Source organism: Cricetulus griseus, chromosome 6 (assembly GCF_003668045.3).
Source record: "Cricetulus griseus strain 17A/GY chromosome 6, alternate assembly CriGri-PICRH-1.0, whole genome shotgun sequence".
Taxonomy (NCBI): domain Eukaryota; kingdom Metazoa; phylum Chordata; class Mammalia; order Rodentia; family Cricetidae; genus Cricetulus; species Cricetulus griseus.
The window spans coordinates 73,062,527-73,089,860 of NC_048599.1; the positions used below are offsets into that span (position 1 = coordinate 73,062,527).

The 27,334-nt window shown below is 39.6% G+C and overlaps 1 protein-coding gene and 1 long non-coding RNA gene across 2 annotated transcripts in view; one reads left to right on the forward strand and one right to left on the reverse strand.

Annotated features, from left to right (window-relative positions):
* Positions 1 to 21,179, reverse strand: part of Cstf3 (cleavage stimulation factor subunit 3) — an 84,467-nt gene extending 63,288 nt beyond the window's left edge. Inside the window, exons 1-3 of the mRNA XM_027422337.2 lie at positions 20,953 to 21,179; positions 1,059 to 1,160; positions 842 to 937 (exon numbers count right to left, since the gene is read on the reverse strand). Of these exons, the coding sequence (XP_027278138.1) occupies positions 842 to 937; positions 1,059 to 1,160; positions 20,953 to 20,979 (225 nt within the window). The 5' untranslated portion in view covers positions 20,980 to 21,179. The remainder of the gene's footprint in view (positions 1 to 841; positions 938 to 1,058; positions 1,161 to 20,952) is intronic.
* A 124-nt stretch (positions 21,180 to 21,303) lies between these two features.
* LOC103159700 lies at positions 21,304 to 21,876 on the forward strand. Its single transcript, XR_003486596.2, has 3 exons — positions 21,304 to 21,484; positions 21,614 to 21,718; positions 21,819 to 21,876. It is a non-coding gene; the product is annotated as an uncharacterized LOC103159700 (long non-coding RNA).
* The last annotated feature ends 5,458 nt before the right edge of the window (positions 21,877 to 27,334 follow it).

The following is a 27,334-nucleotide window of genomic DNA, read 5'->3' on the forward strand; positions in this document are numbered from 1 at the left end:
TATTAAAAGGACTGCATTAAGTAGTATAAATAAAAAGAAATAGTTATCATTTTCAGCTTAATGTAGATATTCCAACTATTTCCATCTCTCCCTTCCATCCCATTTAATTTATAGTCTGTGAGTGGTTACTTGGTGCCAAATAATATTGGCACATGAACTTTTTACTGAAGATTTAATTGTTAATTCCAGTCTTAAGGTTTTTTAAAATGTAATCAAGAATGGGACTTTAAAGTAAACATAACTTGAACAAAAAGAAGAAAATCAAAATATCATTGGGGTAAATTATAATTAAAAAGTTTGAGTCATATTAGCTTATTCCTACATAATGTTAGCTTCATCATATGGCAAAATAACTTTAAGTCACTGAAGTGCTTAAACTGACAAACCATGCATTTTTCATTAAATTAAAATGTGAAAATAATCATTCTCCAAAAATGTTTCATTTCACCAGACATTTAAAATACTCTAGTAAACTAAGCCAACATTTCTGTATTTCGATCAGTTTGTTATAGGAATAAAAGAAAAATGAGTTCTAAATAAACGACACAGGAGGCAATAAATTGACACGACAAGTAAATAAAAGGCTAAAGCACTCCAACACCATTGAAACTGTTTTAATGTTGTTGCAACTCCAAAATGCAACAATCATCAGCTTGTAAAAGACCCAAATTTCAAAGTCATTTTAATTACTCCTTCAGACCTATTTTACAAAATAAAGGCAGAGACATTTAAATCCTCCTTGTCCTTATTATACTATGTTCCTAACTTCTTTTCTATCACTATAGTGTAAGCTGTGATTCCTACCAGATGCTATATAAGAAAAAATAGATAAAATATTAACCTCTGCTTCAATGTACAGTTTCCAGAATCTGCCAGAACTGGGGAACTGGGCAACAAGGCGCTCGTAAGTCTTCCGTGCTTTGTCTATAGGTTGATTCTAAAATTGAAAACCAATAAACAGCATTTACAATGTTAGGACTATTAAAATATTATTACTGCAGAATCAAGTAGTGTGATTGGACCCATAGAGAAGGAAATGTAATCCTATATCACTAAACCTGTGCCTCTCGAATGAGAATGCTCCAAGCATCAAGGTCATATGGATTCTCTTCTAATTTCTTTTCCGCTTTCTTCACCTTCTCTGGGACATACTCAGCTGCCTGAAGAGGGAGAAATAAAAAATAAAAAATTGAAGTTACCGTTTTAAAAATCTCATGCCCAATTAAATCAAGAATAACATGTCTATCCCCAGATCCAATTAACACAAAGTAGTAGAACATAATTTTAAGAGGAAGAAGGTACTATCTGGATTATATGAAGTGCACACTTTTTTTTTTTTAACTATATACTATAGTTATAGTCAGGCATAGTTGTGCATGTCTTTAACCCCAGCACTGGAGAGGCAGAGGTGGGAGGATTTCTGAGGAGGTAGACCAGCCTGGTCTACATAGCAAGTTCAAGGATAACCAGAATTGCATAAGGAGTGATCACTTTTGCTCAATAAAAATGAACTTTATTTTTACGTAAGATACTTCAAAGGTACAATTTGTGATTTGTATATACAGCATAATGAAAACTAAATGAAAAGAATAAGATGTAACTCTATGTTAAGTGTCTACCTAGCATGCATGAAGACTCAGGACACACACACACACACACAAACACACACCCTCTTAAAAGCAAAGAACGGTGCTAGAGCAGTCCCTTAGCAGTTAAGAGTACTTGAGGACCCGGGTTCAGTTTCTGAAACATGCATGACAGCTCACACAGTCTTTAACAATGGGTTCCATGCTCCTCAACGGGCACACGGTACATACATGGTGCACATACATGTATGCAGGTAAAACAGTCACACACAAAGAAAAACTAAAGATATTTTAAAAAATGAAAAGAAAAAAGCAGCACATAGCACTAGCAGCATAAATACAAGTATTACGTCAAAAATTGTTTATAGGATTCCTGCATATTAGAATAAAAAGTAATACTCAAAGAAATCTACAAATACTGACATACTAAATAAGTTTTACTACCCTTCCCAACACCTCTGGACTTGCTGTCTCAACCTCGTAAGGGCTGAGATCATAGGCATGTGCTATCACACCCTACTTACCAACACTACCCCCTTTTCTTGAGACAGCGTATCACTATGTAGCTCTGGATGTCCTGGAACTCACTATATAGACCAGTCTGGCCTTGAACTCAGAGATCCACCTGTCTCTGCCAAAATTAAAGTGCTGGTTTTAAAAGCATGTGCCACCACACCTGGCACTACCCCAGTTTTATAAATAAATTATTAAGAAACAATGCAATCAAGTACCAGTCTAGGAAAGTTTAAAAAAGTCATCTAAATAAATTAGCTTTAACCATTGAAAGATATGAATTTATTTAGAATTTTTTTTGGGTCAGGGTCTCATTATATAGTCAGGCTGGTCTTGCATTCTAGTGAACTTCTTGCCTTAGCCTCTAAAGCACTAGGATTACAGGTATGAGACGCCACACTGGCCTGAACATGTTCTAAGACTGCTACAATCTAAATTAAAATGATTTCTAGCCTCACTCATATATTAAAACATCTAAAATTTGGTAATGGTAAAAATCTTTACAGCTCAAAACAGCAACACAGGGAGAAACACTAAATAATAAAAGTAGCATTTTACATCAAAATTGTGAATTACCAGCAATTGTAATTAAATAACTGAAATCAATTTTATCAAGGTAAGCCACATTATGACTTTTTCATTCACCAAAATAAAGATAAAACAAAGAACCATTAAAGATACACACACACACACACACACACACCCCACACACACCCCCAAAGGCATAAGAATATTGCTCACGATAAAGGTCCATGTTTAGCATTTGCAAGGCTCTGGGGTCCACCTTTAGTGTACACACACACACACAAAAGAACCAGACAATATTCTGAGATGTATCTTAAGTTTTTCATAAGGTTTTAAATAAAATTAACTACATTTAAAAATTTTAAATTAACAAATTTAAAAACAAAATACAGTCAGGCATGTGGTACACGTCTTTTAATTCCAGCCCTAGGGAGGCAGAGGCAGGAGGATCTTTTTGTAAGCGTTTGAGGCCAGCCTGGTCTACATAGTGAGTTCCAAATCAGTCAGGAAGACACAACAGTTCAACCCTGTTTCCAATATGTGTGTGTGTGTGTGACATGAAAGGACCATAGTAGCCACTAAGCTTACTAGCATAAAGTCCAGTCAATAAAAAAGGGCAAATAACTTTTTTAAACACTCAAAGAAATGAAATGTATATCAAGGGATAGAAATGAAATGTTTTATAATTGACACTGATATTCTCAGTGTTGAGGAAAAGCAAGCAGAAAAACCAACCAAAATTTAATATGAATATCAGATACTGAATATCATTTCTTGCAACCTACACTACCACACAACAATGTATAAGAAAACAGTCAGCTACTGGTCTGCTGTGTAAGACTGGTAATTAAATATCCATGCCTTTAAGAACCAGTTAAATTATGAAATTTGGAGTCACTGAAAACAGTAAGAATGACGGCTGGCAGGAAGCACATATAAACCAAACAAATTTTTGAAGGGGCATGATGGTTCATACCTGCAATATCAGTACCTAGGAAGCACCAAGATGACAAAGAGTTCAAGGATGGCCTGTGCTACAAAGTAAAAACTTGTGTCAAAATCAAACAAAACCCCAAGCAGGCTGGACAGACAGCTCAGCAGTTAAGAGCAACTGTTGCTCTTTGAGAAGATCCACCTAAACCACGTGTCCAGAACGCTTGTAACTCCAGCTCCTGGGTATCTGATAGTCTCTTCTGATCTCACTGGGATCACCTCCCAACACACAAACATTAACCCAATAAATAAATTTGAAATAACCAGTAAGTTTTGCTTTCAGGTAACTATAAAACTAGTTACAGCCAAGTGTGGTGGCACACACCTCTAATTCCCAGCACTTGGGAGGCAGATCTGTGAGTTCCAGACATCTGGAAGACCCTATCTATCCAGGGTGGGGGCTTGGAGGTGAACAGAGAACAAAAACAAAAAAGCCTGGGAAAAAATTAGAGTTCCTAAAATGATCTCAAATCATTGGTAAAAATTTTTTAAGAGTTAGTTAGAAGCTGGGCGGTGGTGGCACACACCTTTAGTCCCAGCACTCTGGAGGCAGAGGCAGGCAGATATCTGTGAGTTTGAGGCCAGCCTGGTCTACAGAGCTAGTTCCAAGCCAGCCGGAGCTGTCACACAGAGAAACCCTGTCTCAAAATACAAAACCAAAGAACAAACAAAAAACTAAAAAACAAACAAAAAGGGGCTGGGCAGTGGTGGCACACACCTTTAATAACAACACTTGGGAGGCAGAGGCAGGCACATCTATGTTAGTTCAAGGCCAGCCTGGTCTACAGATCGAGTGCCAGGATAGGCTCTAAAGCTACACAGAGAAACCCTGTATAGAATAACCAAAAAAGAGTTGGTTTAGTGGTAAGGAGCACTTGCAACTCTTACAGAGGTTCAATTCCCAGCACCCACATTAAGCCTCACAACTACTGGTAAGTCTAGATCCAGGAGATCCAAAGCCTTCTGGTTTCCACACACCCAGGCAAAAAACCCATACAAAATCAAAAAACAAAAAACAAAACCCTTAAAATTAAATAAGAAATGGTTATTAAAAGAGGCTGGGAAGATTGCCCAGGGAGCCCATGCAAACTTGATAACCTATGTTCAATACCTAGAACTCAGCGAAGTTGCCCTCTGACCTCCATACACCCACATAGACACATCATGCATGAGTAGCACACACACAATAATAATAATAATAAGAAGAAGAATGATTAAAAACAGAAGGGTTTGGAGAAATGGTTCCAAGTTAGTTAAGTCCTGCTTTGCATTCATGAGGACTGGAGTTCAGATCTCAGCACTCACCCCAAAGGAATAGGCAGAGAATTAGGAGGCCACTCACTACTCCACAAGCAACACAGATGCATACACACAGCCACCTGATGACCTGAATTAGATCATCAGGAACCTCATAGTGGAAGAAGTGACTCTTCCAAGTTGTCCTGCCCTCCATAAAGTACCCACTTACCCACATACACAAAATTAAATTTTTCAATGTAATAAACTTTAGAAATTACATTTAAAAGCAAGCAAAACCAAAAGATACTGCCAAAGTTTACCACTGCAATTAAATAACAAACAAACAAAAAAAATCCTCTTGTGTGGTAGTTTGAATGAGAATCCCCCAGAGGCACATGTTTGAAGACTTGGTCCCCAGTTGATGAAATTGTTTGGTAAGGATTAGAAAGTCTAGCCTTACTGGAGGAAGGTTTTGAGGTTTTCCCAGCATGCTGTCTCTGCTTCCTATTTGTGGATCACGATGTGAATTCTCAACCTTTCCTGCCACTGTGCATCTGCTTTGGACTCTAGCCCCATTAAACACTCTCTCTCTCTCTCTCTCTCTCTCTCTCTCTCTCTCTCTCTCTCTCTCTCTCTCTCTCTCTCCCTCCCTCCCCCCTTTGTACGTGTTACCCTGTTCATGGTATTTTGTTATAGCAGCAGAAAAGTAATTAAGCATGATGATGTTCAATGTACACTGTACTGTGAGAACTACTTAAAGTGCCAAATAGTTTTTCAGAACTCACCTAAAGCTCAAGATCTGCTTGACGGAAAATTAACCTCTCAAATGAAATAATTACATACTATAAAATGCATATAAAAACCTAAAAACATTAATATTTGGTCTACATATGCAATGTAAACACAACACTAAGGTAAGAGGATTGCTATGAGTTTGAGATCAGTCTGTGTTCCAGAAACTGTTTCAAAATCAATTTTTCTGACCCTGCTTAATCCTAGCACACACACACACACACACACACACACACACACACACACACACACACACACACACACACACACACACACGATGGGGGGAGGCACAAGAACCATAAATAAAATGTTAAAAAAGTTCAAAGATTAGTTTAAAAAGAAAATAGAAAACCAATTTCATTAATGCCTGAAAATTGTATACACAAGCAACTGTAGAAACATCAAGATCAACTTTTGTAATTCTATTTCCCTCTGACCAATGATGAAGTAAAATGTCTATAATCTACACAGGTAATTTTCAACTATTAACAATGGACCGAAACTTTAGTTTGTTGTTGAGGGGAAAGCTGGATGCCAGTACCAGGCCTTGAGTGTTCTGAGTTCTTACTAAGTTGGTGAAGATTCTACATGTAAATTCTCTGAAGTTATTCTCATCAGCCCCATCCATAAATCTATCACTAGAAACCCTTACACTCAGTAATCAACAAACCAGCACAGGGAAATCCGTGGGCTGACAATCAGCTGTGGCCAAATTCCACCACACTACTGGTGGCTCTCACACTGCAGCTGGGAGGAGGTTCAGTACTCTCCAACTCCACCACTAATGATAACAATAAAGATTGTGAACAATTTAGGGCAGTCAAACAAACAAACCCCCAAAACTAACCACAAACTTAGAAATCCTCCTGCCTCTGCCTCTGCCTCCCGAGTGCTGGGATTAAAGGTACATGCCATATTACCCAGCACCAGCTTATCTTAAAATCAGAAAGACAAATTAGACAGTATGTGCCTCATAGCTTAATTCGTTATGAGATTTATAATATCATGTACGAAACACACTTGAACGAAAACAAAAACAGCTGAGGTGAATCTGCCAAGCCTCAAATCCAACTAGCAGTTCCAGAACAGAGAAACATGCTAAAGTGAAACCATCAAAATGCAATAAGAAAAATATTGTGATTTTTGTTTTTCTTGTTTTGCCACCACCCAGCTAAGAGCTACATTTTTGTCTTCTGTCACACTATAGAACAAAGAAAAACTCAAGTTTCTTAGGATATGGTAAAAAAGAGACATAGTAGTGTAAATCTAGTCAAAAGAATGTGACAAGGAAGGTCACAGGCCCTAATGAGGAAGCTACAATTATTGTGTTAAATGGACATGATGTGCCTGTCAAACTGTCTTCTAAATAATTGTTTATGTCCATATAGTGTTACTACCAGGTTTGGTCAGAAAATCTTGTTTGCAGTAAGTAGCAGTTAATTGTCACAGACTCATAACTGGTCAAAGTGATGAGATTAAGCGCCCACGGAATGCTCAGTTTTAAACTGGACATTATCATCTCCCCCCTAAGGCTTACAGAACACTAACAGGGAGTAGAAAGGATTAAAAAGCCAGAGGAAGGGGGTGTGGTGCAGAAAGCTGCTTTCCTGGTAGGACATGGCAACTGCACCCTGGAACACACCGAAGCTATGATTACCTGTATTAGACAGGTAAATGACTGGGTCCAAAACATGGGCTCACTAGGCCCCTTCTGGACATAAGTTAATAGTTGCTTGGACAGAGATATTTCCTTTAGTGGTATGACGTCTGGTAAAATGCCGATACTCCTGAAAGCAACCCTAATGAAACCCACTGGGCCCCCTAGAGGGGGAGAAGGGAAGATATAAAGTACAGAAGGAGGATTACATATTCCAGAAGATCAGAGGGAGGGGGGAGACATAACAGAATAAAGGGGGTAAATATGACCAAAATACATTATATATACATATGAAAATGCCATAATGAAACCCAATATGCTTAATTAATATATGCCAATAAAACATTTTAAAAGACAGACTGAGTTTCCATAAGGAATTGGGTTATTTATTTCTTGACTCTGGTGCTAAAGCAAAGAAATAGGACACAGAAGGAAAACTCAGGGCAAGTTTCTAGTGCTCATCTGCATTAGACACTAAGGTTGCAACTGCACAGCTCAGCGAAAGGCTAGGTAGCCTTTAATCCCAGCACTTCAGAGGCAGAAGCAGATGTATCTGAATTTGTGGTCAGCCTGTCTACACAGCTGAATTACAGGACAGCCAGAGTCACATAGTGGGACTATATCTTTAAAAAAGAAAAAAGGGGATGGGGCCTGGAGAGACGGCTCAGAGGTTAAGAGCACTGGCTGCTCTTCCAGAGGTCCTGAGTTTGGTTCCTAGAAACCACATGGTGGCTTACAACCATCCGTAATGAGATTTGGTGCCCTCTCTTGCCTTGCAGGCAAAACATTGTATTCATAATAAATAAACCTAAAAAAAAAACCAAAAAACAAAAAAACAAAAACAAAAACAAAAAAACCAAATCCAGCTTTTGCCTTCAGGAGGCACTGGGGCAAAGAAGCATTGTGTAGCACTAAACTAAATAAATACACCAAAAGCTAAACTAATTCTCAAGGCTCTTTATCAATCAATTTTTTGAACAATTTATATATCACAATTGACTACAAGTATGGAGATATAGTAAGTATATTATGCATTATATTACTTACTATTGGGTTTCATTAGAACATAATTATTTTTAGTAATAACTTTGGGACATGAATCACATACCATACAATTCACCCTTTTAAAAGATACATGGTCATTTTTTTCTCTTTGTTTTGAGACAGGATTTCACTGTGTAGCTCAGACTAGCCTCAAGAAATCACCTGCTTCTGCATTCCAAGAACTCACTATTTCTGGTCAAGATACCCAGAGATTTTTTTCCCTTTCTTTCTTTTTCTTTTTTTTTAAGATTTATTTATTTATTATGTATAAAGTATCTTGCCTGGATGCATGCCTGCAGGCCAGAAAACAGCACCAGATCTCATTACAGATGGTTGTGAGCCACCATGTGGTTGCTGGGAATTTAACTCAGGACCTCTGGAAGAGCAGTCAGTGCTTGTAACCTCTGAGTCATCTCTCCAGGCCCCTGCAAAGAGATTTCTTAAAAGATGTAGGTTTTTGCACTGGTGGCTCACACCTTTAATCCCAGCACTCCGGGAGACAGATGGATCTCTAAATTGGAGGCCAGCCTGATCTATGAGTGAGTTCCACGCTACACAGAGAAACCCTGTCTCTGAAAAAAAGAAAAAAAAAATTAAAAGACAGAACTTATTTAAAAGTATCTTGAGAGAATACATTGTTAGGTGGCAGAGAACTCGATTAGTACTTGTAAGGTTCCATGTTCAAACTCAGCATAAAGAAAACACCTTAAATATTAATATTTATTTTTTGGAAATGTACTTTATAAAAACAAAAAGATGACTGTGGTTGTTTTGTGCACAGTGTAATCAAACTTAGGTACTGTGCATGCTGGGCAAGAACTCTACTACAGAGCTATTCCCTAACCAATGGTGATCTTTTAAGTATATAGCTGAGGGCTGGAGAGATGGCTCAGTTAAGAGCCCTGGCTGTTCTTCCAGAAGACATGGGTTCAGTTCCCAGCACTCACATGGTGGCTCACAACCATCTCTAACTCCAGTTCCAGAGGATCTTATGCCCTCTTCAGGCCTCTGTGAGTACTAGGCAGAAACATGGCACCAATCTACATATAGACAAAACTCTCATATACATAAAACAAAAATTTATTTTGAAAGAAGAGACATGGGTATTGTCGCTCAGCAGCAGTAGATAGAATTTTTGTCTAGCAAGCTTAAAGCCCATGTCTGAGCCTCAAATCTCAAGCAAAATCTAAGTAATTAAAAAAAAAAAAAAAAGTCTAGAATGATCAGTCTTGGGCACTCCAGAGCCAGGATGACTAAAAAAAAAAAAGTCTTAGATTTGTTTTTTATGTGTATAGATGGTACCCCTGCATGTATGTATGGGTTCTATATGCACACAGTGTCCACAGAGGCAAGATGAGGGCATTAGGACCTCTAAAACTGAAGCTATAGGTGTCTGTTAATTGGCATGTGGGTGCTGATCGAATGAGTCCAGGTCCTCTGCAACAGCAACAAGTGTTCTTAACTGCTGAGCTGTCTCTCCAACCCCAATAAATATTTTTTTGAAAGAATATTGAATCCTGGGGGTATACTTCAGTACTTAAGTATTCCAGGACCATAAATAAAAACACAAGGAAAATATGCAATTCTTTCTGTTCCTACTAGGGAGGTAAAAGAGACTGATAGAGCTTTCTCCCAATAACTATTCAGGGTAAACTGGGGTGGTGTTACACAGGGGATTCAAAGTAGCGTAACAGACATTAGCTTAGGCAGATTGTAGCAAATTCAAAGGCCAGCATAGGTTACATAATGAGTTCTAGGACACCCTGGGCTATACATACATACAATTAAAGAGACTGGCTTCATCTAAGTGATACACATCAAAATATGGGGAGGGGAAAGAGCTGTACAGATGGTTCAGTGATTAAGAGCACTTACTGTTATTTCATAAGTCATAAGTTCAATTCCTAGAACCCACATCAGACAGCTCACAACCACCTATAACTTCAGCTCTAGAGGGATCTGACGCCTCTGAGGGCACTTGCACTCATATGCACAAATACATCATTAAAAATAATTTAAAAACAAAGCTTTAATAGAAATGAACCTGGCATGGTGGCACATGCCTTTAATCCCAGTACTTGGGAAGCAGAGGCAGGTAGATCTCTGAGTTTTAGGCCAGCCTAGTCTACATAGCGAGTTCCAAGATAGGATGGACAGGGCTACATAGATACCCTGTCTAAAACACAAGCAAATATACATATGAATTAAGGGGGAAAGGATAACATAAAAAAGATGGGAAGTTAAGAGAAATTAAATCTATGATTAGATAATAAGCTCTTGCCTGTGACCAACTGAACAAGCAGAGATGAGCCTCAATTCCCATGCTGAAGCATTTTCCATTATTGAATGTACTAAGTATAGTTAGGGGGTGTTAAGGAAAATCAGCAAAATATTATTCTCATATATTCTGCAGTTTTACTACTTACTATTATTAAGTATATATTTAAAAACTTACAGCTAGACATGATGATTCAGCACTTGGGAAATTGAAGCTGGAAAACTGAATTCAAGGCCAGCAGTTCTATATTATAAGATTATCAAATAGAACTTGAGCTAAGTGAATGAATTTAAGGACATCCTCTTCCCCAGAATTCTGAGGTTTGCAAGCTTTCATTTACTTAAAATCAACGCAAGTGCATGCTATTTTCTTTCTTAGTACTGTTTTAAACAAAGATTCTCAGTTTACTAACAGAATCAGAAACAGCAATCTGAAACCATAGCAGACACCTGTATTTTCATAAAGGACCTAAATAATTGTGACAAAAATGGGTCCTGAACTCCACTATGAGAAACAGTAAATGGTATAATATTTTAGTCAATGCCACATACCAAACAGGACTATAATGGTATTGAAAAATTCCATCACATTAAGTTTAGTAACTTTTCTCTTCTCCCCGCCCCCACCCCCCAGACAGGGTTTCTCTGTAGCTCCGGCTATTGTGGAATTGATTCTGTAGACCAGGCTGGCCTCAAACTCAAGAGATCCTGCCTCTGCCTCCAAGTGCTGGGATTAAAGGCGTGAGCCACCAATGCCCAGACTGTTTAGTGACATCTTGACCATCAGTTTCTTTTTTTTTTTTTTTCATTTTTTATTTGAATTAGAAACAAGATTGTTTTACATGACAATCCCAGTTCCCTTGTCCCTCCCGTCCTCCCCTACCAACCCCCCAACTAAAACCCTACCTATCACATACCCTTTCTTCTATTCTTCATCTGACTCAACCATTCTGCTCCCCAATGACCTCTGTATCCTTCCTCTTCTTCCCTTCTCATTCTTATAGCTCCCTCCCCCCTCTTCCCATGCTCTCAATTTGCTCAGGGGATCGTGACCCTTTCCCCTTCTCCAGGGGACAATGTCTATCTCTTTTAGGTTGACCATCAGTTTCAATGCATTACTTGTGTTGGAAGTGATGCTGGCTAGTGTAAACAAAGGTCTAGCACATATAATTAACACATAGTACATAATATTTTATAACTGGGTTGCTGATTTAAATATATTTTTATATTTATTTTTATTTCATGTGCATTCATGTTCGTCTGCATGTATGTCTGCGTGAAGGTGTCATATCCCCTGAAACTGGAATTACAGGCAGTTATGAACTGCCATGGGAGGTGATGAGAATTGAACCTGAGTCCTCTGGAAGAGTAGCCGGAGCTCTTAACTGCTGAGGCATCTCTCCAGTCCTCCTTACAGTGTATTTCTAATTAAAATATATAACACAGAATAACACATACTCATTATTTTTCAGTGTTAAAAATCTTAAAATGCACCAGGCAGTAGTGGCACATGTCTTTAATCCCAGCAACTTGGGAGGCAGAAATAGGTGGATTTCTAAATTCAAAGCCAGTGTGGTCTACAGAGTTCTAGGACCACCAGGGCTGCACAGAGAAACCCTGTCTGGGGGTGGGGATAGGAGGGGGCATGTACAGGATGAGCACACATGCACGCACCCAGAAGACACAACTTTAAAAGTAAGCTGTAGCCAAGCATGGTGGCACATGCTCAGGAGGTAGAAGCAGGTGGTTCACTGTGAGTTTGAGGTCTATGTGGTCAGTTCCAGGCTAGCCAGAGCTACAAAGTGATACCCTGTCTCAAACAAAATAGTAACAAGTATTACATATCTTTAAAACCAACATCAGAGAGGCAGAAAGAGAGAGAGGCAGAGAGGCAGAGGCAGGTGAATCTCTGGAAGCTGAGACAAGAAGATGAGTTTCTGGGCAGTTTCAGCTACATAGTCAGACCCTGTCAAAACAGTTTACTATATAACAGTATTATTCAGATATAGTGGCATAAGTACTTAAGAGACTTGAGTGTGGCAGAACTGTCTTGAGTTTGTGGCCAACGTAAGCTACATAACCAGGTCATAACCTGGGTTACAGCGTAAGACCACTCTTCGTCGTCTTTTTTTTGTTGTTGTTTTAAAGATTTATCTATTATGTATACAGTGTTCTGCCTTCGAGTACACCTCTAGGCCAGAAGAAGCAACTTGATCTCATTATAAATGGTTGTGAGCCACCATGTGGTTGCTGGGAATTGAACTCAGGACCTCTGGAAGAGCGGTCCTCTGAGCCATCTCTCCAGCCATCTTTTACAAAGCAAAATGCATTTGATTAGCATGCCTGAGGCCCTGGATTACATCCCTAACACCATGTAAAACACCAAATAAACCAACCAGTATGCCCCATTAGGCCAGGAAGCAGCTTCCTTTATCTCACTATTTTCTTCCTTTCCCCACTTGTAATTAGATCCCCACCTGGGAAACTTAATGCCTTTTTTTGTGACAGGCAAGTACTATCATACTCTCATAGCAATGCTTATCACTGCACCATTTCCTATTGTACTTTATTTTGTATTGTTTTGTCCAATATGTCTTTTTAGAGCAACAGGCTAATAGGATTCTGCCATTCAATTATACCAATGGACTCACAGGCTATAAATTATGTACATATATACCCTACCACAAAACCTTGGGCTGTAACATAGTTTGTGTAAGCATGTTCTTTGTACAATGTTTAACAACAAAAATCACTTCAAGAATATCATGAAACAACATGATTATTACCTACTCTCTGTTCTAAATACATTTTCCAAATATCATGTATCCATAGAATATAAGGTGGTGCCAAACCCAAAATGAGCCTAACCTAATTTTTGCTAAATTACTTAGAAAACTGCATATAGTACATATTTGAAGTCTTTTCTCTCTTTAGCCTTATCCAAAAATAAAAATAGGCCCAAATGGTAGTATACACATTCAATCCTAGCACTTGGGAGGCAGAAGCAAGTGGGTATCTATTGGCTTTGAGGCCAGCCTGATCTATATAGTGAGTTTGAGGCCAATCAGGAATATACAGTAAGATCCTACCTCAAAAGAAAAATAAGCTGGGTAGTGGTGGTACATGCCTTTAATCCCAGAACATGGGAGGCAGAGGCAGGTGAAAGAGAGGCCAGCCTGGTCTACAAAGCTATACAGAGAAACCATGCCTCGAAAAACCAAAAAAAGAAAGAAAAAGTAAGTAAATAAACAGAAAAAAAAAAAAAAAAAAACCAGGCCATCAAAACATCCTATGACTTTCCTGGAATAAGCACAAACTTAATTGAGCCACTTACATGTTCAATGAATAAAATATAGGATAGGTGTCACATTTAGGACTAGATGCCAGCTTGGTCCTATATTCCTTTGCCAATGTAAATGAACTGTGTTCAAGAAAAACAGTCTTGAGGGCTGGAGATAGCTCAGCGGTTAAGAGCACTGACTGTTTTTCCAGTGGACCTGGCTTCAATTCCCAGCACCCACATGGCAGCTCACACCTGCCTGTAACTCTGAGATCTGACACCCTCACACAGACATACATGCAGGCAAGATAACAATGCAAATGAAATAAAAATAAATTACATAAAAAGGAAAGCAGTCTATATCTGGTATTACATAGTATTAACCCCTCCAACTTTTCCAAAAACAAAGATCCTATTCAATTTAAAAACTTAAAATCTAGGAAGTAAGGTGTTGGTTGAGATAACAATCATTCTCACTTCTTTATTCCCTAGGAAGGCAAACACTAATAAATACAAAAGAGCGGGCATGGAGCTAGCATAATCAAGGTTCAATATCCAGTAATGCAAGAAAATCACCATAAAAAACAACAACAAAACAAAACAAAAAACCCTTGGGCTAGGACTAGGGATATAGTTCAGTGGTAAAGCATCTGTCTAGCAAGGATGATGCTCAAAGTTCAATCCTCAATACTACCAAAAAACAGAAGAAAAGGTCTAGCGTGGTGCAGGCACACACCTATAATCTAGTACATGGGAGGCTGAAGCAGAGGAAAAAGTGAAATCTTTGAGCTGAGGACATGCCTTTAATTCCAACACTTGGAAGATGGAGTTCAAGGCTAGCCTAAGCTACCAAAGACCCAGTTAACAACAAATGAAGGAAAACACAAAAAACAAAAATTTAACCTCTAGAATTTGATCATCGAGGCTCTTTCAACTAAAAGTAGCCAAGATATTAGTTCACTAGATTAAAGTGGTACATTAGAAAAATAGTATAAAGAACATAATTTTTGTCATTCTAATTTTATTAAATATTTACAGAATTAAACTACCTAACAAACTATAAATAGTTTAAATAGCCAGGTAAGGTAGTATACACTTCAAAATCCCAGTACTTAATGCTCAAGAATTCCAAAGCAATTAGACTATAAAGACACCCCACCACTAAATAAATAAAACTTCACTGATTCAAATTCCTTTTTAGATCTCCTCTCATACAACTGCCAACAGCCAAACAATATGACCCAAATTTACAACTGGATTTTGTTTAAAAGAGAAATGGAGATATGGGATATGGTAGAAAAGTTTAAAACCATGAACTGTTTTGGATATTAGTAATGATTAGATAAAACACATGAATGCTGATTTTGCCATTCTACCTGGGATATACATTCCTTTATGTTCAGAAACAGCCTAATGTTCAACAAATATAGTCTCTACTAACAGTCCCTTTTTGCTGTAGCTCTAAAAAGAAAAAAAACAAAGAACAGATCTAATACCTTTAGGAACAATTATTGCCAAATAAAGTAAAAGAAGTCCATTTTTTCCCAAGAAATACAAAAACCAAGCCAATTTATCTACTCAAAATTGCCTTAAACAAATATAATTTAAAAACAGAAGAGAAGAAAATAGAAAAAGACTATAACAAAGAAATTTTATTAAACATAAAGATAACTGGTTCCAAAAATTCATTGTCTAACATATTCGATTATCCTGCTTTCTTGCCAATTTTCTCCCCTCACATCTACCTTGACTTTTAAATTATTTGGTAATATTGTTACTTTTAAACAGATTCTAAATACTAACAAAATGGTTTCAGATACCATTATAAGGATATCAACTCTTTTCCCTCTTTGAGAAGTATATCAAAATACTGCACTCAAGACTCCTCTACTTAAAATACACTGGTGGAAGCAGTTCCACCGTAAGTTCCAAATCAGCTTAGTCTATACAGCAAGACCCCATCTTGAGAAAAACCAAAATAACTACAAAAGGATGCTTTTCTTAATCTTTTTTTTCTGAGAAACTCTTGCTATATATATAGTTCAGACTAGACTCTACCCAAGATCTTCCTACTTCAGTCTTTTGAATGCTGGAATCACTGGTATGTGCCACCATGCTTGTCTCTTTAATAGTCTTCAGTTCTGTTTCAGGTTTTCTTACCCATACTTAAAAATCATTTTATAAAAAATAAGATTTTATTTTCATTTATGTGCATGAGATATGGGCAAGTGCCCAATGAGACCAAAAGAGGGTATCTGATCCCCTAGAGCTGGAGTTACAGGTGCTTGTGAGTGTCCCAATATGGGCACTAAAACCTGAACTCCAGTCCTCTTACAATAGCAGCAAGCATTCTTGGCCATTGTCTGAAACACAAGAATTGTACAGCCAATTCACATTTTAAAACCTATCATATTACTTTAGCTAAAGCAACTGAGATTTACTTCAATGCAATGAGGGCAGAAGAAGGAATGGAAAAGAGCAGCTCTGTGATAAATACACTACACATTTCTTTTCTGCTTGCTTGAAATATACCTCTAAATATGTAAAAGTCATTGGGGATGGGAGTGAGGTATGACTCAGTGGTTACGAGCACTAACTGCTCTTGCAAAGGACCCAGGTTCAGTTCTCAGCACACAAATGGCAGCTCATAACTACTTTACCAGGGGATCAAAAGTCCCCCTTTTGACTGCCTTAGCTGCCAGGCACTCACATGGCACATTATACAAGCATGCAAGCAAAACACTCATATACTTAAAAAGTTAAAATCCAGAGTCCCGGTATTGCATGCCTTTAGTCCCAACACTCAGAAGGCAGAAACATATGAAATCTCACATGGTCTACAGACTGAGTTCCAAGACAGCCAGAGCAGTTAACTGTCTCACACAAGGAAAAAAAAAACTTGCCTTTGGGCTAGCAAAATAAAAGTGCTTGCCACCAAGCCTTCTCCAGTACCTACAGAAGGAGAGAACTGACTTTGAAAGGTTGTACTCTGACCTCCACCAAGTCCACTGTGGCGCATGAACACACGCACCCTCTTACCTATAAGATAATGCATTATGCTGAAATCGGGAATTTAGTTGAAGAGAGGAATGAAGAGCGAAGGGGTCTACCAGGTTGGAGAAACCCACAGGAACAGTTGGCCTGAACAAGGGAGAGCACATCGACCCCCAGATACTGTCGGGGAAGCCAGTGCAAGACTGATCCAGACCCCTGAACATGGATGTCAATAAGGAGGCATCTGCACTCCAGGGAACCTCTGGTGGTGGATTAGTATTTTTCCCTGGTGCAAGAAGGGACTTTGAGAGCCCATCCCATGTGAAGGGTTACACTCTGGCCCTGGACACATGGGGAAGGGCCCAGGACCAGCACAGGAAGATTTGGTGGACTTTGCAGAGCCCCTGTTGAGGGCCCTACCCTGCCTGGGGAGTGGTGGGTGGATGGGGTGGGGGGTAGGCTGGGGGTGGGGGAGGAGGGATGGGGGTGAGGGGAGGGAGAGGGAGAAGGGACTAACATGTAAAACAAGCTTGTTCCCTAACTAGAACTAATAAATACAGTGAAAAGGGGAAAAAAAAAAAGATAATGAATTATATATATGGGGGAGGGTATTTTTTCAAGACATGGTTAGGTTTCTCTGCATAACAGTCATGGCCTGCCTGTCCTAGAATCACACTAGGCTGGCCTTGAATTCACAAGAAATCTGCCTGCCTCTACTTTCTGAGTGCTGGGATTAATTAAAGGCATGCACCATCACTATCCCAGATAATGTATTATTTTCTATCCAAGATTTTTTAACTTCAAGACTGAGAATAGACCTAACTATAAATTCTCCAAGAAATACTCCAAGAGTAAAAAATCTATTAAATGACCGGAAGCCAGCCTGGTCTACAGAGCGAGTTCCAGGACAACTTCCAAAGCAATACGTGAAACTCTGCCTCGAAAAACAAAACAAAACTCCCTAAACAGAATCTCAGAAGATGATAAAATACCTCTTTTCAAACAGATAACATAGGTGAGGAGAAAGGGGCAGTCAAAGAAGAATGTTTATGAGATAAGCAAATACACATTCAGGATTCAGTGTTTTGCTTAGATTAAATTCTGATTTGTTTGTTTCGTGGTTTTTTGTTATGTTTTGGGGGGATTTGTTATTGTTGTTTTGAGACAAGGTCTCTTATAGCCAAGACTGCCTCTAAACTCACTGTCACCAACAATGATTCTGAACTTCTGATCCTCTGGCCTCCAACTCCTGAGTGCTGGTATTACAGGTCTTTGCCAAAAAGCCTGGCTTAGGCAGTGCTCAGGATCTACCCCCAGGTTGGATTCGAGTCTTGTTCATGCTACACAAGCACTCTTTTTCTTACCAACTGAGCAACATTCCTAGTCCTATAAATCATGTTCTTGGGGCAATGACAAACCTGAATATGGATTATGTCAAAAATACATCTTTATCGGCCAGTCAGTTGTGGCACACACCTTTAATGCCAGCATTGGAGAGGCAGAGGCAGGTAATCTCTGAGTTTAAGGCCAGCCTGGTCTACAGAGCAAGTTCCAGGACAGGCTCCAAAGCTACAGAGAAACCCTGTCTCGAAAAACAAGACAAAACAAAAAGTACATCATTATGGAGCCAGGAGCACTGGAGAGAACTTAGGATCCTAGTACCACCTAGAGGTGGAAGTTTAGGGTCATCATCAGCTACAAACTGAATTTGAAGCTAGCCTGTCCTCAAACTTGTATAAGGCCCTATCTAGAAAAAATAAAACAGAAATATGGTATAACTAGATTTTGAGTGGGATAATGGTATGGTAGTTATATAACAGCACAAATGTCATTATATAAGAGAATGTTGAAATAGTTTGGACTGAAGTGTGATATGTTAGCTTTCAGGGAAATGTGTATGGAAAAAGAAAACATGTAGCAGAGGGCTTGCCAAACATGAGCAACACCCTTGATTTGAGCCACAGAACCACCATACACAAAAAATACATGTGTAAACACACATGTGTAAAACAATATATAAAATATATCACCACATACACATATATGACAAAACCTGTAACCATTGTTGGGTTCAATGAGAATTATAATAGGTGTTTACGAACTTCTTCTTCAACTTTTTTTGTTGTAAACTGCACAATAAAATTCAAAGGAGGCAAGCCTGAGTAAGAGTATTTTCCTGAATTAAAAAAAAAAAAAAAAAAAAGCTAGCTGTGGTGGTGTGCACTGTCTTTATTCCTAGTATTCAACAAGGCAGAGGCAGGCTATCTCCATTAATTCAAAGCCAGCCTGATTTACACAGTAAGTTCCATGCCAGTCAGGACCACACAGCGACATTGTCAAAATAAAAGGGGGGTCAGAAGATAAAGATTTTTAAATTTTTATTAAGACATCACATTTCTTGTTGAGACTATAACTCAGCAGTGGAACGCTTCCCTGAAAGCACAAGGCCCTGGGTTCAATCTCCAACTGGGGCGGAACAGGATGACACAAAACAAAAAACAGTTTTGTAAACAAAATTGTGGCAATAGTTTTGTCTTTACAATCTCATATAAAGCAATAAATTTCAGACACATCCAATATTTGCTTCACTTTCAGAAAACAAAAATAGCCCAGAAAAAGAATGGAGTAAAAGAAACAATTTTGATAAAATAATTCAAAGACATTTAATTCGTGAGCATCCCAACGTTAGATAAAGGGCAAAAGCATTGCCAATATTTCAAGGATGAAATCGGTCCTCAAGAAAACATGAATTTTGCTCTTTCCCAAAGTAATTAAATTTATAGACTACCCACACTTCATTAACAAATTTATGTCACCCATTAACCTCCAGTAGTTTCCAGTTATAAGCTGGGAACTTGAAAAAAAGAAAATACAAGCGTATTTCGTTGCTACACCAACAGAAAATTTAGGACTTCGCTGGACTACCTTTCTTTTAAAAAAAAAAAAGAAAAATACTAGGGGCCAGGTGGTGGTGGCGGCGGCGCACGCCTTTAATTCCAGCACTAGGGAGGCAGAGGCAGGCGGATCTCTGAGTTCCAGGCCAACTTGGTCTAACAGAATGAGTTGCCAGGACTGTTTCACAGAGAGACCCTGCCTCAAACCCCTCCCCCCAAAAAATACTAGGATCAAGATCGAAAAAAATCTTTCATAAAACCAGTTTCTTTTGTTTTTTACAATAAAAGGCAAATGTTATCCTACAAAATTCAGGCTATAAAAAGAGTAAAGAACCCAGCGTGGAGATGCTCGTCAGTATTCCCAGCTAATCCTAGCACGAAGCCAAGGAAGCAGACGTCACTAGGTCGCGCCTTGTCAGGGCAATACAGTAAAACCCTACCTTAAAAAAAAAAAAAAAAAAAAAAAAAAAAAAAAGCCAAAAGGAAGAGGGAAGATCTCATTTCTAAAACTCTGACTTTTAAAATACTTAAATATCACTCATAGCTACCATTCAAACAGCTGGCGCCTACAGTGACTAAAGCACATTTCCTGTTTCCAATGTATCAAACCCTGCAAAGTCTGCGTAGCCGCAAAAGTAAAAACAAAGTGTTCCTAGACCAGAGAGAAAGAAAAAAAAAAAAAGCGGGAGAAAAATCCACAAAATTCTCCCCAAAGCTCGGCATAGCCGTTCTCTGCTTCTGGAATGCTGCTTTTTACCTTCTAGATTGGTTTCGTTTCTATTTCTTGGGGGTGGGGGTGGGTGGAACTAGGGAGCAGAAGAGGGAAATATTGCCAAGACAGGTACACGTTAAAAAAAAAAAAATCCGAACTACCGGAACACCAAAATGGTATCAAATAAACCGTCCGGACCGAAGAATTGCGAAAACGGGGCGAAGCAACCTCCCAGCTGTTGTATGAGTCAAATGCTGGTCCTTATGAACGCCACGGAGAAAGCCAAAATGCTAGGAGCCCTCAGGGGGTGCTCTGGCGTCCCCGGCCCCCCGGGCTCACCAGACCTCCAGAGCCCCTCCTCACGCCAGCACCGCTGGAGTGTTCGCACCCACAGGGCCGGAGAGAGAAAGAGGTCGCCACGAGGCCCCACCGCTCTCGCTCCTCACCTGCTCCGCGGCTGCGTCTCCTGACATGGCCTCAGGGGATTACAGCGTACTCACTGGCCGGCAATGGGAAGCTAGAAAGGAAAAATTAAGCTAAAAACAACCCCCTAAAACCAGTAACACTACCCCCTGCCCAGCACAGCCAGAGCCGCCACACGATTCGCCACCGCCCACTCAGATATGAATTAAAATGGCTGCGCCCCAGCCGGCTGAGGGGTGTGAGGCGCTTCCGTATTCACTTCCGGGACAATGGGCGGGGCTAGGACTCAACTCCCGGATTCTTAGGCGTGCACAAGCGCAGAGTCATCACCAGGGGCGGGCTCAAGGCAGGAGCTATCGTCACGTCCCGGAACTGATGACGCCGCGGCCCAGATTTCCGAGGGCGACCCGAAAGATCCCGTCTATTGGTCTGGCATCTCCCGCGCTTCTTGGAATTTAATTACTGAGTTGCAGAGCCGGGCCCCTCCCTGTTGAAACCTGTCTGCCAATCAGTTCAGGTCAGGCAAACTGACCATTTTAGGAAGCAGCGTTGGGGGTCAGTGAAACGCCTCTCATGTTTAGGGAATAAGCATTCTGTGGTCTTGGCTAATGCTCTTTCTTTTCTTGGGGATGAGAGGAACATATCAAGTCCGTATTAACTTTTGCTGTCACCATTCCTTATTAGACTGGGATTTTAGCTTAAGCATGTCACCATGGTTTGTTGTCTGCAAAACCGGTAAGAGCGCACAACGGATGTTGCTTTGAATCCAGACTGCTCACCTCTCTAGAGGTAGGCAATTTGCGTTCTCTGTGTCACAGTTTCCTTGTCTATAGATAGGAATAACAACAGCAGCTGACTACATTCTAATGGTTTGTCCTTATACCCACAGGTGTTGGCTCACGCCCTTAATCCCAGCACTCAGGGTGGGAAGTTGAGGCAAGCGGATCTCTTTTGAGTTGGAGGCCAGCCTCATCTACAGAGCTAATTCCAAGACAGCCAGGGTTACACAAAGAAATCCTGTCTCGAAAAACAAATAAATAAAATTAAAAATAAAATTTATTTAAATAAATAAAATTTAAGAAACAAAATTTTATTTAAATAAATAAAATTGAAAAAAGAAAGAAAAGAAATGAAAAAGAAATTTCTCTTTGCAACAGACAATTACCGAAAACCACAAACAATCAAAATTCAGTTGTGGGGTACAATCCCAACAGATATATCTACAATATAACCCTCGAACCTAAGATAAGGAGTCATTGTGCAAGAGAAAGGTAGAAAATTTTAAATGTCAGAGGAACACAGAATTTGCTGTGAGTTTGCATCTCCTAAGACTGTCAAAAGCTACATCCATAAACCTCACCAGCATGACTGCCTACACATGAGCTGAGCAAGTATAACAACAATAGAGAAAACAAAGGGGATAGGGGAAAACTCAAAGGCCTCAGCCCTACACAAAGAACTGCTATAAGCAACCAAGAAATGCTGAGAATACCTACTGATTATCCAATACCAGATGGTCAGCCCTGAAAATATACATACAAAGCATACAGGGTGGGCAGATTGTATTTATGTATTTAGGAATATATATGTTTATACATACATACAGTTATAACAACACTTACTGAGAAAAGATGGTATGAAAAGAAATGTATTGAGACAGGATCTCACTATGTAGCTCTGGCTGTCCTGTCACTCACTCTGTAGACCAGACTGCCCTCAAACTCACAGAGATCCACCTGCCTCTAGAGAGCTGGAAACAAAGAGTGCTGGGAGCAAACACATTCGACATCAGTATGCCTGGCTGATGCTATGAAATTGAAAGAGAACATGGAGGAGTATTTGTGATGGTTTGGATAGGAGAATGGGAGGAGGGAAATGATGTTATTATAATAATCTCAAAAAATAAAAGGAATAATTTAAAACATCAATCTGCCTATTCTGAACATTCCATATAAATTCACTTATACATAAAGAAAAATAATAGAAAATATTTTATTTATCCATTAAAATTCTTTTAAAAAAATTTCCCTTAATGAATTTATATAAGAAAAGCAGGGGTGGAGCTGGAGAGATGGCTCAGTGGATAAGAACACTGGTTGCTTTTCCAGAGGACCAGGGTTCAATTCTCAACACCCACATGGCAGCTCCTAATTATCTCTCCAGTCCCAGGAGATCTGACACCGTCACACACTTACATGCAGACAAACACCAATGCACACAAATAAAAACATAAAATCATTAAAAAATGAAAATCAGGGCCTGAGAGTAATGGTACATATCTTTAATTCCAACACTCAGGAAGCAGAGGCCAGTGGATCACTGAGTTTGAGACCAACCTCAAGGTCTACAGAGAGAGTTCCAGGATAGCCTTGGATGATGTAGTACAGAACATCAGGACTTTTGCTGGGCCTGCTTGTAAAAGATAATCAGAACTGGGCCTGTTGATGGTTTACCTTCCCTGGGGGAGGAGGATTTGGGAAGGGTCTTAGAACCCTCATCTGAGTATTCTACCACTCATATAAAACAGTTGAATGCAATTCTGCCAAATTATATGTGGTCTCAGGTCTTGGGGGAGGGATTAGAGGATATAGGTGGGACAAGGGTTCTATCTGTATTAGTTAGAAATTACCATCCCTGCTGGGGGCTGCCCTTTCAGTGTGACTGCTCTGTGACTGTCCTAACCCTCTCCCATCACTCCATAGGTAAGCCTAATAAATTCATTGGTTCCCACATGTGAACATTGGCAGGATCTTTCTTAGTTCATCATTGGGACCTTAAGAAGAGGGGAACACAGTGTTTATAGCTCCCCAGGGGAAGGAATTTTAGCAGCATTTGTCTCAAATTTGTCCTGATTTAATTAAAGTGTGACTGTTAAAAATATTCTAGACCTCAGGGAGCTGAGAACAAAGGAGATCTGAGATTTTTGAGGCCAGCCAGGAATACATAGTGAGACCTTTTGGGAAAAGACAGGGAGTAGAAAGAAAAAGTTACCTGCAATGGTTCTGTGAATCCCCCAGGTGGCAGCAAATACAATTTACATCTAATGATTAAACAGTGGTGGTAAGCCCCCTAATCAATCAATCAATCTATCTTCCAAATTCAATTAGAGGCTAGCTTTGTGTTACCAACTGTAATCCCAGCACAAGGAAGTGCAGGAGGGTCAGAAATCCAAGGTCAGCCTTTGCTATCCCTGAGGTCAGTGTGTGCTGTATGAGACTTAGTCTCAAAAACAAGAAAACAAATGAAAGGAAGAAAAGAAAGAAAATCCATTAGAAATTTTAATCAGGCTGGGCCATGGTGACACATACCTATAATCCCAATATGGGGAGAGGCGAAGGAGGGGAGGCAGGTTGATCTCTGTGAGTTCAAGGCCAGCCTGGTCTACAAAGTGAGTTCCAGGGCAGACAAAGCTATACAGAAAAAAACAAAAAAAAAAAAACAAACAACAAAAAAAAATTTAAACAGAATTCTAAAGTAATAGCTGGGCTTGTGATGAACTTGGTGGCTGGCATATGGTACAAACTTGGATGTTATATATCTTAAAATACCTGGTTAGCTGGAGTTGGTAGCATACAGCTCCCAGCACTGGGGTGATAGGGGCAGGTAGATCTCCATGTGTTTGAGGCCAGCTTGGTCTACATGGGGAAATTTTTTTTTTTCGAGACAGGGTTTCTCTGTGTAGCTTTGGAGCCTATCCTGGCACTCGCTCTGGAGACCAGGCTGGCCTCGAACTCACAGAGATCCACCTGCCTCTGCCTCCCAAGTGCTGGGATTAAAGGCGTGTGTTACCACCGCCCAGCTTACATAGGGAATTTTTAGGACAGCTAATTTACATAGAGATCCCTGTCTCAAAGCAACAAAACCAAAAAGAAAAGAAACAAAACAAAATTAAGGGAAAAAAAACAAATAAAAAACCCTAGTTAAACCTGATTGTCACAGGCTGGGTATAAATCACATTTGCTACACATACTGGCTCTAAATATATCAAGTATAGCCAACCTCTGTACCCATGCAGCTGTATTCTTTCCATTTCTGTCTTTCCATATTTTGATTTATTTTAGAGAAAAGGTTGTCAGGCCCTTGACTTCAGGCCTATGTCAAGGGATGGGTGAATATTTCAAAAGCCTGTGTGAGAGAGGCACAGATATATCTGGGATTTTATTTTTAAAACATGTGTGGCATTCTCAAGATACAATTTCTCAATATACACGATGAACTGACTAGAATGACTGCTGACTTATCCTGAATTAGAATGCTGCCCGAACACATTTTCATTCCTGAAATTTAATCTGATCTCTTACTTGAATTTAAAATATTTTAAAATTAAATTAGCTCTGGATAGTCAGTTAATCAGATAATCTAGGTATTCAATTATATTTATTATTATAAAAGATCTATTTATTTATTTAGACTGAGTCTCACTATGTAGCCTTGGCTAGCCTGGAACTCCTTATGTAGACCAGGCTGGCCTAGAATTCACAGCAATCTACCTGCCTATGCCTCCTGAGTACTATGATTAAAGGTATGGGCCACCACACCCAGCAAGAGTTACTTATTTTTACTTTTTTAAGTGTATGACTATTTTGCTTGCATGTATGTATGGGCAAGGACCAAGGAAGGAAGAAAGGGAGGAAAAATTTTTATTTCTCATAATCTCTTTTCATATTCAATCATATGCATATACTTCTCCCACTGTAGTACACATTAAGCAAATACAAATTTGATTATATGGAAGGTTATTTGTAGTTTTAAAAGATGTGAGGTCTTAGCTGGACAGTGGTGACACACGTCTTTAATGCCATCACTTTGGAGACAGAGGCGGATCTCTGTGAATTCAAGGCCAGCCTGGTCTACAGAGCGAGTTCAGGACAGCCAGGGCTACTCGAAGAAACCCTGTGAGAGAGCCTGGGTGGTGGTGGCACAGGTCTTTAATCGAAGCACTTGGGAGGCAGAGACAGGTGGATCTCTGAGTTCTAGGCCAGTCTGGTCTACAGGGCTAGTTCCAGGACAGCTAGGGCTACACAGAGAAACCCTGTTTCAAAAAACAAAAGAAAACAGAAACAAAAACAAGCAAACGAAAAAGAAACCCTGTGAGGTCTGCTCTGGTCCTGAAGACACTGCATACCTCTGTTGCAGGATGTAGAGAAATGAGGCTGGAACACAGCTGGAAGCTTCCTCCTTGCTGGCAAGCTTTGATGGTTCAAGGAGGCACTATATAGGTTGCTGGGAGAAAAAAGGCATCAACATTCTTAGCCAGCCGTGAGTCCTTCAAACTGCACTTAATGTTCTGTTTTTCTCTTCCCTGCTTCCTCACTTTTTATATGATTCATTTAAAACAGAAGAAAGTTTATTGTTCAATTTGTATGTGCGTTCCTGTGTGCACTATACCTTAAGTAAGAGAACAGGCATGGGAGTCAGTTCTGTCCTTCCACTATGCAGAAGTCACCAGGCTTGGTGGCAAGGGCCTTTACCAGCTGGCAATCTTGCTGGCTTTGTTGATGTTTTGAGACAGGGGTCTCATTTTGTCCCGGATGGCCTCAAATCTAAAACAAGATATGTAGCCAATACTGACCTTGAACTCCCAATCCTCCTGCTGCTTCTTCCCAAATACAGAGGTTAAAGTTGAGCACCACCAAACACAGCTTAGAAGTCATTTTTAAAACAGATTTTACTAACTGAAAATAAGGAGCACCTTAGGACTTTTCCTGACAAGCTTCATTGTTGTCCTGTGTCGTGAGAACTGTACAAAGGATGTATTCATTTTCTGGGAAGAAAAAGATTACCTACAATCTCCATAGATTACATTATTTAAGATGCATGCATGTTTTCAGCACATGCATTTGGACCCACAAAGAGCTCTCCAATAAGGATGTGTGTCTCAAAATCTTGGTGTGACTGTGCTCACCACACTTACCACTTGTGTGACTTCAGCCAAAGACACTTCTACATTTATTGTATGAGGCCCCAAACACTTCGACTCTCTGATGGTCATTTCATTATTTACTAGTTATAGTACACAGACGTTGGAATGTGCTCTCTTGGCACAAAGCATTCTGCTGGAAGTCTAGAGAATAAAATGTCTTCATACTTGAATGACTAAGGAGAAAACACTTGTGGAAAAGGGAGAAAGCAAGTTCCAAGAAGTATATATTTATTATCTCTGGGCCGGTTCCATAGAACTCTTTGTCAATGAGGTCATACATTTGTCCCAGTTGTGGCTCATTTATCTCTACTAGCTTCCTTAATTAGAGCATGCACCCTATCTTTGGCCAACTGTTTAACAAATGTCTTTTCTTGAGCAAAAGACAACCTAAAAAGAATTTTTACAAATCCATGCACGACTGAGGAAAAGACTCCCTTGATAGAGCTTGCATGAAGTCTTGGGCTTGATCCCCAATACCACTT